The 13492-nt window shown below is 35.4% G+C and overlaps 1 protein-coding gene across 1 annotated transcript in view; it reads right to left on the reverse strand.

The window, feature by feature from the left end:
* Positions 1 to 13492, reverse strand: part of ADAM28 (ADAM metallopeptidase domain 28) — a 359288-nt gene that overhangs the window by 1834 nt on the left and 343962 nt on the right. The window contains exons 16-23 of the mRNA XM_059926284.1: positions 12143 to 12245; positions 9951 to 10110; positions 9164 to 9244; positions 8763 to 8841; positions 2610 to 2718; positions 1611 to 1689; positions 785 to 841; positions 252 to 314 (exon numbers count right to left, since the gene is read on the reverse strand). Coding sequence (XP_059782267.1) covers positions 252 to 314; positions 785 to 841; positions 1611 to 1689; positions 2610 to 2718; positions 8763 to 8841; positions 9164 to 9244; positions 9951 to 10110; positions 12143 to 12245 — 731 coding nt within the window. The remainder of the gene's footprint in view (positions 1 to 251; positions 315 to 784; positions 842 to 1610; positions 1690 to 2609; positions 2719 to 8762; positions 8842 to 9163; positions 9245 to 9950; positions 10111 to 12142; positions 12246 to 13492) is intronic.

The following is a 13492-nucleotide window of genomic DNA, read 5'->3' on the forward strand; positions in this document are numbered from 1 at the left end:
ACTTCTACAGCAGAACCATTTACCATTTCTTAACAATTATGTAACAGTAGAACTATTTTTAACAGTAAAAAATTAATAGCCATTCTAATTTGTAGATAGTGAGTAGGCCTTCTTTCTCAGATATTCCTATGGGCTATGATATCTCAGGTTACCTTAGCATACCCTGAAAGGGAACCCAGAAATCTGAAGACACCCTTCACATTGGGCACAAGAGACATTTAAAACACTGCCAGTGACCATCTGATACTTACAAGGAAAGAGAATGACACAGATGTAGGAATCGGCGGTGGAGAAAAATCTGGCTTCGTAATTAGCTAGTAAGAAGGTTAAAAAAAAAAATTTAAAAACGGGGCCTCGAAAACAGGTGTGCTTAACGGAAAGGCTTAAATCACTTTCAGAAATGGAAGACTAGGAATCTTCTAAACCTGTACATTTAATTGCTTTCACTTAGGTGCACACATGCAGTTCAGAAATAAGCTCAATGCCAACAGACATATGATGAAGATAGCATTCTATGAAGCAGATCGGTTCTCTTCTTTAATGAATTAGCTTTTCAGACCCGGTAATTCAGGTTGAAGGGTTAAATTTAGTAGTATAATGGAAAGGCAAGCTCGTATTTCGTCTTTTCAAAAAGTTTTGCAGAAGAATCCATATTTTCTATGAATATTCACACAGATCTGAACATTCTCCTGAAGAAATAATTGGGCATTGTGGGTTATGTCTTTCACTAGTATTCCCTTGAGGTTAGATTGGAAGGGAGTTTTAAGAGAAGTTACCAACTCACAACAGAAGCTGGAGGCACATCCTCCTCTGCCGGAAGGTCAGGTGTGTCAAGCTTCATCTAAAAAGAACAAAATAAAATTTTCAAATGGGTTTATATGAAATCATGTGTGTGAAAATTTTGAAAATTGTAAAACACTATAGAATTTAAAGAATGTTTCATTCAATAAAAATAAATTTAAAAAAATGAAACGATTGGTATCCTAATTTCAGCTTCCAAATAAGCATCCCTTTCTGATCGTGTGAGCTCAGAACTAAGACGACACTAAGAGATTGGATGGAAAATCACAGTGGCCCAGCTGCTGCATTCTGCTGTGTACAGAGCTATCAGAGATGGGTAAGTTTCCATCAAAAACATTATTACCAATGTCACTGTCATTAGATAACTGCCACTTAAATTTTTAAACTTGCAGGACACAACTAGGGCATTAAGGATTATACATATTACAGGTATTGCCGTACAAGTATACATGTTATTGCCATTATTGGGATATTGCAAAAGGAATAAGGAATCAACCTAGAATCACAGAGAGAGAGAGAAAGAGAGAGCGGGCATCTGCCCTCTCCTTTCTCTTTATTCTCTTTGCATTTTGTGAACCCCAGCAAAGCAGCCTCTGAATTGTAGAGAGACTCTTTTGCATTGAACAAAAGGCAAAGGTGAATTTTCTGAATGTGTAGTTACAGAGCCCACAGTCCTTGCTACATACTAACTAGTGAGATGGATTTGTAAAACACTGCTGGGTAGAAATGACAGCCAGCTGGTCAGGACAAGAGAGTGAGAGAATCACAAACTGGGACCCAGGGCAAACACAGTACAGACTATGGTTCACCTCTTGGGGTTGAACAGTCTTCGCCGTCTGTGGTTTCCTCTTCTGCTTGTGTGGCCCGGTGTCAGTGGTAGACAGTGGCCTGTATGGGAAAGCATATCATATAAACTGACTTAGAAATTCCTTCCCCGTGAGAGGGAGATTCAAGAGAAGTCTGCTAGTTTCCTTTGCCCATTGTTTCATACTTGGTAATTGACTGGGTTTTCAGCTGCTCCCTAGGACATCCTGCAGGTTTTCTTGTCCTGTAATTAATAATCATTACCACTAATTTTCTTTTCCATTCTCTACCAATCCCTGAAACCTAATAATGATGGTGCTGAATCCAACTTTTATCTAAATTATGCCATTTAATTAAAGATTTGTTTTATTCATTCAATATTTATTAAAAGCCCATTCTGGGTGAATAAATCAATTTTTAAAAATGTTAGAAAGAGACTGTAGTGTCAAGATTATCTTTGAAAGACTGACTGATCTATGTGCAAACCTAGACTCCATTACTTACTTTGTAAGACCTTGAACATGTTAGTTTATCTCCCTGAGCTTCTGTTTCCACATCAGTAAAAAAGTGAAGTGCCTGACCTTGCAGGATTGTTGTGAGGATCAATCTATAACACCTTTTCATCTATAAAATGGAAATAATCGTAACTATTATTTCCTTATGAAGATTAAATGACATAATATATGTAAAAGGGCTAAGCAGAGTGCTTGTCATAAAGCTATGATCAATACATTTTAGATACTGTATTTGGATAATGAGCGTAAAAATCTTTAATAATGAGAGTTATTCTTAATTATAAATGGTGATTAACAGAAGAAAAAAAGGAGATCTTACTGTGAGGAATTTCCCAATAAAAAGAATAACCAGCCTCTGGTCCAAGAAAAATGTATCTGTACTTATTTCTGTGTATTTGAAATAAACTAAAATTAAATTGGATAATTTGGGTCCTTACATTTAAAGTGAGTTAGAGGCCAAAAAAGTCCCCAAGGCAAGATAATGCCTACCTCTGGACTTCCTTCTGCTTTACTCTGGTGCTTTGGTATCGGGTTACTATAGCAACCACCACAAATATGACGGCCACAGGGAACAGCACCCCAACCACAATGGAGAAATCTGCAACCAAGAGAACGAGGGCCTCGTGAGAATATGGGAAATTCACAAATATACATCACACTGGTCCTTATTTCTTTATTTATCACAAACTCCACCTACCTTTTCCCCAAAGAACATGCAGTCCCTGGAAAATCTCTCATAGCCAGTAAAATGAAAATATATTTTGATAATGATTATTATAATATTATTTAGATAGAAGAAATTAAGAGGATGTCTAGGGAAAACATTTTACATGAGATAGGTAAAGCATCATACTACTGGGAATTCTTAGAAGGGGTGATGTTTGTAATAAATTGAAAACAAAAGGCTGGGAGATCAGAAAGAATATGAAGTAAGGAGGATGCGGAAGAAGAGGGAAACGTTAAAATTCAGCCTTGGAATAAAGCCAGTGAAAAGAATCTGAAGACTTGAAATCATATTCCTCTTAGTAGCAAGTAAGAAGCTGAGACGTGAAAAAGAGAATTGATGGATAACTGATAAGTGATAGATAGATAGGACACAAGTGAGTGTCCTGCTGATGTTTGCTCTATAGTGGAATTATTATGGACAAAAAAATTATGTGACCTTGTGAATTGGGGAATGGTTTTAACAAAGTTTTTTGGTTTATAGGGTGTTTTTTACCTACTAATCTAATTAATGAATGCAACTTCAATCTTTTGCTATCTCATATATTCATTTCTCTTATAATAATCTGAAAGCACAAAGACCAGGAGGTACAAATTTGAAGAGCAATGCAAACAGCTACTGCTCTCTTATTACAGAGATGGTGGAGATCAGTAAATCAATAATAAGAATGATTTTTGCATAAAGTTCACAAGTGTGAGCACACATACATGCAGAAAGATAGAGACCTCAGAAGTAGAATTCTAGGTAAGATAATCACAGTTCAAATACCTAATACTCTCTACCCTCCATAAAAATTCCTACCCAAAAAGTCAAAGGAAATAAAGTTCTGAGGCATCTGTGTTAGAAACAGTATAGATGTGTTCAGAATTTTAAAAGTGTACTTGCACTAACAACAGAATTGTAGCTATTTTCAAAAGAGTGACACGGTCCAGAGGAAATAAAGAGGAACTTGGCAGTACTTCACAGACACCCATAGTTTGAAAGGATGTGGTCTAGAGGTAAAGCCGGGGCATAAGGCAGATGGAGAGTATTATAACAGGAAGCAGGTTTACAGCTGAAGATGTCAGTGAACAAAAAATACAGCCCTTTCTGTTTCAGCCATTTCTGGAAATGGTGGTCTAGGAAATTTGGACTAGCTCTCTCACTAAAAACAACTAATGAATTTTAAAAAGAATCTTCCTAAAAGCACAGAAGTGCTGAAGAAATAGGGGAAAATTATTTTGGAGTGAGAGAAAATTACTTTGGAGTGAGAAAGCAGGAACTCAGAAACACAGGAAGGAAAACGATCATAAAAGGAAGCTCAGAAATGCAGAAAGGAATGAAAAGTAAATAAACCAAGAGTGAACCTTAATGTAAACTGTGGACTTTGGATGATAATCACATGTCAATGAAGGTTCATTAATTGTAACAAACGTTCCACTCTGGTTGGGGAATGTTAGCCGTGGGAGACTGTGCACGTGTGGGGCAGGGATATAGGGGAAATCTCTGTACTTTCTGCTCAGTTTTGCTGTGAACCTAAGACTGCTCTAAAAAGTAAAGTCTCTATTAAAAATAATAAAATGGAAATTTTTATGCTGGCCACTAAAAGAATATAAAATAAATGTATAATCTCCAAATTAATAAAAATAAAAATGAAGTGATTAAAATCCTCAGTAAGTCCATAAGAAAACAAGAAAGGAGAGAAAAAGGAAGAGGAACCAGGCGGGACAAATAAAAAGCATATAATAAGATTGTAGATTACACCCAACTATATATCAATAATTACATTTAATTTGAATGGACTAAGATTTTAAAAAATGATTGAGACTAAAATTTTAAAATATATCTGTATTTTTTTTAATGAGAGACAGATATAAAACATGAGGATTCAGAAAGGATGAAAGTAAAAGTATGAAGAAAAAGTTATACCAAAGCAAAAGAGACCAAGAGAAATATGGTACAGCTATATTTTTCTCCAGGAACTGTGGACTTTTAAAAAGGCAAGAAGACTGGAGATACACAAAAGCATTTCATAATGACAAAAGTGTTAATTCACTGGGAAGACATACAATTCTAAACTTTATTGTAGATAACAGCATGGTCTCAAAATATATAGGTATTGATAGAACCAGAAGTAATAGCCAAATTCACAGTTATAGTGGGGGATTTTAACACTCTTGCCTCAGTAATTGGTACAACAAACAAACAAGATATCAGTAAGGGTTAATATATCACACACAATTAACAAACATGGCATTAAAAACATATGGAAACAAAAAAAAAACATATGGAAAACACTGCACATAAGTGCAGAACACACATTTTTGTGTGCATAGACAGAACACTTACAATATGGGAATATGCTGGGTCATAAAGCAAGTGTCAACAAATTTCAGCATATTCTCAACACAGTAGGTTTTCTGATCCCTATGGAATTATGCTAAGTATTAATTTAACAAAAGCTAGAAAATCTCCATATGCATGTATGTTGAGAAATATATGTCTAAACTGTTCAAGGGCCAAAGAAGAAAGCAAATGGCAAATAGAAAATAATTTGAACCAAATGATAATGAAAATACCAATTATGATATGGTCTACAAACTGAAAATTAATGAGCCAAAGATTCCTTTCAAGATTTTTTTTTTAAAGATGAAATAAACTTAAGGAAATGGAATTGTATAAAGTAGAAATTGAAATAGCAAAAAAAATGTTAAAAAAATAAATCATAAACAATAATAAGTTTTAAAATTTTGTTAGGATAATATAAAAAAAGAGAAAAAACAATGCTACAGATACTATTGATATTGAAAAGATAAGTGAGTATTATGAGCAATCTTAAACCAAAACATTGAAATTTAGGTGAAGTGGGAAAATGTCTAGGAAAAATATAACATACTAAAACTTGCATAAGAAGAAATTAAATACCTGAAGGGTCTTATAGCTACTAAAGACACTGAATCTTTAACTAAAATATTATCCAGAATTCTAGGCCTACATGGCTTACTGACAAGTTCTACCAGATATTTAAGGAAAGAGTCTTCCATTCTTATACAAACTCTTCCAGAGAATTTAAATGAATGAAAACGCTCCACTTCATTTATTATGTCTAGCATAACCATGATACTCAAATTTAGCAAGTACAGGCACCACTCATGAACATGAAATAATAGCAAACATCATCCATCAGTATCCGTAAGAGCTATTTCCATGTTGGGTTTATCCAAAGTACGAACAGTTAGATAAATGTTCAAATATCAATCAGTTTATTTTGCAATACCAACAGAGTAAAGAGGTAAAAATCTTAACCAATAAATAAAAAGTATTTGATAAAATTCTTAGCAAACTAGAAATAAAAGTGAATTTTCTTGATCAAATGAAGAGGATCCAATATGTACAGAATACCTTCAGATAACAGGGCAAAATACTGAAAGTCTTTCCTAAGATTGGGAAAGAAATAAAGAGGCTTGCTATCTCTATTTCTATTCAGCATTGCACAAGAGTACTACTCAGTGAAGGGAAACAAGTACGAGAAATTAAAATTGTGAAGATTAGAGAAGAAACAAAACTGTCATTTTTCTGAAACAGAATGATTGAATATGTAGAAAATCTAACAGAATCTACAAATAAATTACTAAAATTATTAAGAGAGGTTAGCAGAGATGCTTGATATAAAAATAAATATACAAAAAATAGTTGACCTTCTATATTCTAGTAATAGTTGAAAAATATTTTTTCAAAAAATACCATTTAAAAATACAATAAAAATTAATTTCTTATAAAACAAATCAAACAAAATATATGTAAAATTTCTATGGTGAAAACCATTAACTATTATTGGTCAAAATTAAAGAAGACTAAGTAAATGGATAGATATTTCATGTCAATAGGTTTGGAATTCAATAATTTTTTTTTTTTTTTTAAAGAAATTCACGTTCTTTTTTATTTATTTATTTATGACTGTGTTGAGTCTTCGTTTCTGTGCGAGGGCTTTCTCTAGTTGTGGCAAGCGGGGGCCACTCTTCATCGCGGTGCGCGGGCCTCTCACTATCGCGGCCTCTCTTGTTGCGGAGCACAGGCTCCAGACACGCAGGCTCAGTAATTGTGGCTCACGGGCCCAGTTGCTCCGTGGCATGTGGGATCTTCCCAGACCAGGGCTCGAACCCGTGTCCCCTGCATTGGCAGGCAGATTCTCAACCACTGCGCCACCAGGGAAGCCCGGAATTCAATAATTTAAATATGCTCATTTTCTGCAAGTAAATCTATAGTTGTAGTTTACACTAAATTAAAATCCCAACAGGAATTGTGTGTATAACTTGAGAATCTGATTATAAAATATATGTGGAAATACAAAAGCTAATAGCCAAAACGTTCTTGAAGAACAAAGTTAAAGGACCTCCTATACGATAACAAAATTTTTTTAAAGATACAATAATAAAAGAGTGTTATACTGGCATAAGGATAGCCAAATAGGACCACCAGAAAAGAATAGATATCCCAGAACAACCCACGTGCATAGACACACGTGCTTTATTAGAAAACTGGCACTACAGAGCATTAAGGAAGGATGATCTATTACATGAATAATGGTGTGACAACTGGGCATCTATCCGAGACAAAAACGAAATTGAACACTTGCATCACACACAAAATAATTCCAGATACGTTATAGACTTAAATTTGAAAAGGCAATACAAAAATCCTTTTTAGAAGATAATATATGGGTATACATTCATAACTTCAGGATAGGAAAAATTTCCTTAAAAAGGACACAAAAAGAAAAAAAACTAATCATCAAGGAAATGATTAACAAATTGACTGCATTACAATTAAAAGCTTCTTTAGGGCTTCCCTGGTGGTGCAGTGGTTAAGAATCCGCCTGCCAATGCAGGGGACACGGGTTCAAGCCCTGGTCTGGGAAGATTCCCACATGCCACAGAGCAACTAAGTCTGTGCGCCACAACTACTGAGCCTGCGCTCTAGAGTCCACGAGCCACAACTACTGAAGCCCGCATGCCTAGAGCCCGTGCTCCGCAACAAAAGAAGCCACTGCAATGAGAAGCCCGTGCACCGCAATGAAGAGTAGCCCCTGCTCGCTGCAACTAGAGAAAGTCCGCGAGCAGCAACAAGGACCCAATGCAGCCAAAAATAGATTAAAAATAATAATAATAATAATAAAATAAGCTTCTTTAATCACATGACATCACGAAGAGAGTGAGAAAAGACAGAATGAAGGGAGTTATTTGCAGCATATATAAATGAAAAAATAGCTTATATCAAGAATATATTAAAACTTACACAAGTTATTAAGGGGTCAGGGGAGACACCCAATAGAAGAATAAACAAAATGGCTTGAACAAATGTTTTGCAAAAGACAAAATCCAAATGGCCAAAAAAATAAGAAAATATTTTATTATTATTATTATTATTAGTTATAAAGAGCAAGTCAACCTAATCCCACATTCAAAGAAGGATCATACATCCTGAAGAAAAACAGCGCAGTGAAATACAAGAGACAGGGTGAAAAAACAAAACAACTCAACTCAAAAGAAATAGAGATAATCTCGAGAACAAAGTGAACCTACAAAAATAATGTCATATTCTTAGAGTTTTATGAGGATATTATATCTAGTGTACATTCAGTCAAGTCTGCTATGAAAATGGAACAATCATAAAGCAAGAAAATTTGGAAAATTAAAATAAAATGACAAATATAAAATTTCAAGAAATCTTTTTGTATGTAGCATAAAAACATAAGAATGTGGAAAATGTGATTAAAAAGTTGCTGGAGAGACTTTGGGGATTAATATTGTGGATTCAATATCTACAGAATAGGAATTCCAAGAGGAGTGGAAAAAAGGCAATGAAATCTTACGTAACAGGAAATAAAAGCTTGGAAGAGGAGAGAAATTTTCTCACGTTAGATGTGCAATATTACTTACTGAAGACCATGGAAGAACCATCGCAATCAGGAGGGGCCCATCCTTCTTTACACTGACATTGGAGCTCGTGGTCACACACCTAGAGGAGCAATGATCCTGTTAGTTTTCTCACTGGACTAATCCCCAACCCGAAGGCTGATTCATCCATAATTAAGTCCATTCCAAAAAAAAGAATAACCTCTGCTCTGTAGCCTTTCAACTGTCTACATAATGTATGAATCAGTAATAGGAATTTCAGTACCAGGTTCTTTGAAGGAATTTTTCATTGAATCAAACTAGTGAGGAGTTAGATAATAATTTTAATCATTCAACGCTGAAACATTATTTTAACATCATCCAAACTGTCTGACCTAAAATGACACAAGATTCAGCAAGCTTGGGGAAACGTTGTCAAGACTTACAGCATGTCCTTTGCACTTAGAGGAGCAATTGGCCGATTGGTAAGCTCTTTCGACATCCATACATTCTGCATTAATGCAAATCTGAAAGTGATATGAAAAACACAAAGTAGACATGAATGTCCAGTGGTTTCAGTTCTGCAAACTGTCGACTCTTTGGTATTTAGCCTTGTATTTTTAGCTACTCTTATTGTTATCAAACTTGCCTTTTTATTAGGGAAATCACCAAATCCTTTTGAAAATAGGAATATGGAATCTAGATAATTTTTATAATAAAATACTTAGGAAGTCCTCTTTAAAGAAGATTTCCTTACTTCACGTCATTCCTCATGGGTCATCTTTAATGCACCTCTTTAGTCCAACTCTGAAGACTGAGAGCACTGAGCTAAGCATTGCACATGATATAAGGTACCCATCCTAAACAAAAATACTATGGAAAACATGGTAATATCACATCATCTCCAATATTAAGATAATTATCATTCATGTAAAAATAAATAGTATTGTTATGATTTTTTTCATTATTATCATCAGAATGGCTATCATTTATTGAGAACCTACCAATTTTGGGGAAATAAAATTTACCTAAATTTAACAAGCTAGTACTAAGCACATGATAGGTACTTATTAAATAACATTGAAGGGAAGAATGCAGTCATGTATACATGAATGGCATAAACATTGCTTTGAAAACTGTGCTCCATGAAACACAAGGAGGCCTTGAGAAGCAAGCAAACAAAACGAACAAACAACCAGAACATTTTGAGTAAAAGCCACCATTTCAACGTACCTTATTCTCTCCACACTTGGTTCCATTGGCTACTATGCTGATTTCTTGACTGCTGTCTTCAGGTTCAAATGTTTTACATGTCAGGAATGTTATTATACGTCCTTTCCAGAGCAGATAATCTGACCCACCATTACAGAACAACTTCCCACACATGGCATCACTGAAGAAAAGCCAAAATTTGCTGCCTTTGAAATAGCAGGATCCAAAATGCAGTTTTATACAAATGTAAATCAGCTCCCTATCGATATTTAACTAATGGTATTTCCCCCTATGGCAGAGACTTCTAGTTCTCCTTTATACCAATTTCCCCCTTATTCTTCAGTAATAGAACCATTGAATATTAGCAAGGCACAATGTTGCTCAAGAGAAAAATCCCATGTCTCCCATATTCCCAAATTTTGGCCAGTTGCCTAAATCGTAGCCAATGGGAAGGAAGCAGAATCTTAACTGCAGATTCTTGAGGGTGGCCTTACGTGAGGGTATATGTCCTCTCCTCAATATTTTCTCCTTTTTGCTTATTGGAATATGACGGTTGGAGTTGGAGAAGCCATCACAGACCGAGAGAAACATTTGGGAGAGGAGGTCATACGTATGATGGAGAAAGAAGTTATAAGGAGGATGGATGTCTAACATCATGGAGGGCACCTAGGAAATCAGTTTCTGTCTTGTTTCAGCTAAGGTTATTTATTGCCATGAAGGGCAGCAGAATAATTCCCTCGACTATAGTTGTATCAGTATAAGGCTGAGCCTTGGTTGTCACTCCAAGGCATCGTGTGTGTTACTGAAAGAACCCCTGCAAATTCAGATGAAACTGCTCAGTGCTCACTAAAGCCTTGCCTTCACTAGCAAGAGGAAAAAAGTCATCGCCAACAAAATTGGAAACAATTGCTTTATGCAGAATTTAGAGGAATACTCTGAAAACCTCTTCTGAGAGTGGTAGAATCAGATTCTTCTGATGTCTCTGAGGCTTTTAGAAAATACCATTGAGGAGTGGAGAAAGGCACGCATTCTCTCCAGACTTGAGAGGGGGTTTTTCTTGAATCATTTAGGAGAGCTTTATGAGGAAAAGCTCTAGGACACAGGGACTTTCAGGCTTACTTCCCACTACAGCCAAAGACTATCAAGAAGTGACCAGGAGGTCAGCCTGTGGGAAGAAATGAAATGCTTGTGCCTCTGGTTGCAGAAATTACCCAGTGTTCACGCAAAGTTATACAGGACAAGGGTGTATACACTCTAAAGAGGAAAGATGGAGTTACCCTAGTCTCTTTTCCCTGTCACGACCTCTCAGACTAAATATTGCCACACTCCCACCCCACTCTCCCACACATATTGCCTTTTACATAATTTTCCCTGATTTCCTGTAAAGAAGAGCCCACAGGGTATGATTATCTTTGAGGCTCAGACTCCCCAAGAGATGACCTTCTGTCCAAAATATAGTTTGTTTGGTAATATCTATCATTGAGAAAAATTAGTGTTATTTTAATAGAAAAACTTTGAGAAATGCTGATTTTTTTCATTCAATCTCTGGTTACACATTAGTTTGTATGTGTAAAATTTGGAGCAGGTATAAAGTTTAATCTATTATCATTTGAATTTTAAATGTCATCTTAAAATTGCAGAATCGAAGGAAAATATATAGAAAAATCTCAAGTTCATTGCTTATGGTGTTCTATCATTTTTTTCAGACTATCAATACAAAAAGGAAAACAAATTCTTTAGGTAAATTTTCAATCTTTCCCTTACTGTATTTTTTCTTTATGGAATGCCATGGCAAGTTTAAATAAAACTGTACAATCATCGTATTGCTTATTCCTCTGAGTAGATACATATTTATACCCTAGAATCATAATGAAAGACACTAGATGGAAAAGCATCTAAAGTATACTGGAGAATCAGTGTGCAAATTTTCAAGCAGGCCCATTTAACTATTGCATGCTCGGTCTCAAACATTCATTCTATTTAACAACAGCTGTACTTGGTGTCCTTTGAAGCATCCATTATGAGAGACTGGAAAAAGGAGATCATTCCCTATTTGTCTTTTTAACTCAGTGCCCAGCCTAAAATATAGCATATAATAGTAACTCAATGAATGTTTATCAAATGAATGATGTCCAAATTCACTTTCTCTTTAAATGGGATAAATCAGAATGTGTCAAAATGAGCAGGAAGGTTCAAATAACAAGGCCACTTACTTTGCTTTACAGGGAATGCGTGTGTCATCCACTTTTCGACAGTACCCGTAACTTGACCCACCTTCATTCCTGCTAAAACATGACTTATCTGCAACCTGGGTTCCTGGGACCAGGCATAGTCAGTAGGCACACAGTTGAAAAGGAAAGAGATAAATAGTTCAGTGCCCTAAAGGATTCATGAAACAGAAAACCAGCATGAGGAATACAATTTTAGCATCATCCCCTTGACCCTTCTTGTAAATATAGGTTGCGCTGGTTTGATATCAAGAGAGATGGCTGGAGTTAAAACAATCTTTTAGATAGCCTATTTTTGAATAATGGCTATCTAAATATTTGGAAACATCTGGATGATTGAAGACTTAGCTGGAAGAGCTGTAGTCATCGTAGTAGCAGCCCACAGGCAGATACTGGAATGTTATCCTGCTGGAGGGTGCAGCTGTGACAAGTACATGCTGTGCTTAGTCAAACTTCTACTCTGCCAGGCACAGAGATGAGCATCGCATGTTTAATTTCTCATGTAATCTTCCTCAGATCCCCATCAACTGGGGCAACAGAACACAGTGGTTAAGAGCTCAGGCGTTAAGTAAGAGCTGTGTGGTCTTTGGCAAGTGCCTTAACCTCTTGGTTTGCTCTGTGTAAAAATAAGGATTCTATAATAGTACCTCCCCCATAGCGTTATTATGAGAATTAAATGAGTTAATATATGTGAGCCACTGAGAAGAGTGCCTGTTCTGTAGTACATGGTTCAGAAAGAAAATGCTGGCTGAAAATCCTTTGTAAATAAATATTCCTGGGTACTATTGCTAAGGAAAGGAGCACATTTTCTTTTTAGGTTGCACGTACATTTTTCCAAATTCTCTGTGAAATGATTGTACTAATTCATACTCTTACCAGAGCATATTAAACTAAGTGTTTTGTCACATCCTCACCGACACTAAGCATTAACTGTAACAAAGCTTTGCAATTTAACAAGTGTAGAAGATTAACTTGTCTTCATTTATATTTCTTACCATATATTGCATGTGCTGATGTATTAATAGTATTTCATACTTCTTGCTTGTGAGTTAAAATGATTTTAATGTTTATTAAACACTTGTACTTCTTTATGATGAATTGCCTGTTTATTCCTTGGTCACATTTTCAATATTTGGAATTCCAAATGATTTATAGGAGGTTAAAGGCAGTGATTTTTCCCCCTTATATGTGTTATAAGACTTTTCAAACTTTGAAGACTAATTTAAAATAAAGGTGTGATCCTTGTGAACTGTAAAATTTGAAATTTTATTTAGGCAAATCTATTTTTCTGGTCTTTTATAAAGGCCACCTTTAAATATATGATTTAAAAGTTCT

The sequence above is a fragment of the Balaenoptera ricei genome, chromosome 6 (assembly GCF_028023285.1).
Source record: "Balaenoptera ricei isolate mBalRic1 chromosome 6, mBalRic1.hap2, whole genome shotgun sequence".
In the NCBI taxonomy this organism is placed as follows: Eukaryota; Metazoa; Chordata; class Mammalia; order Artiodactyla; family Balaenopteridae; genus Balaenoptera; species Balaenoptera ricei.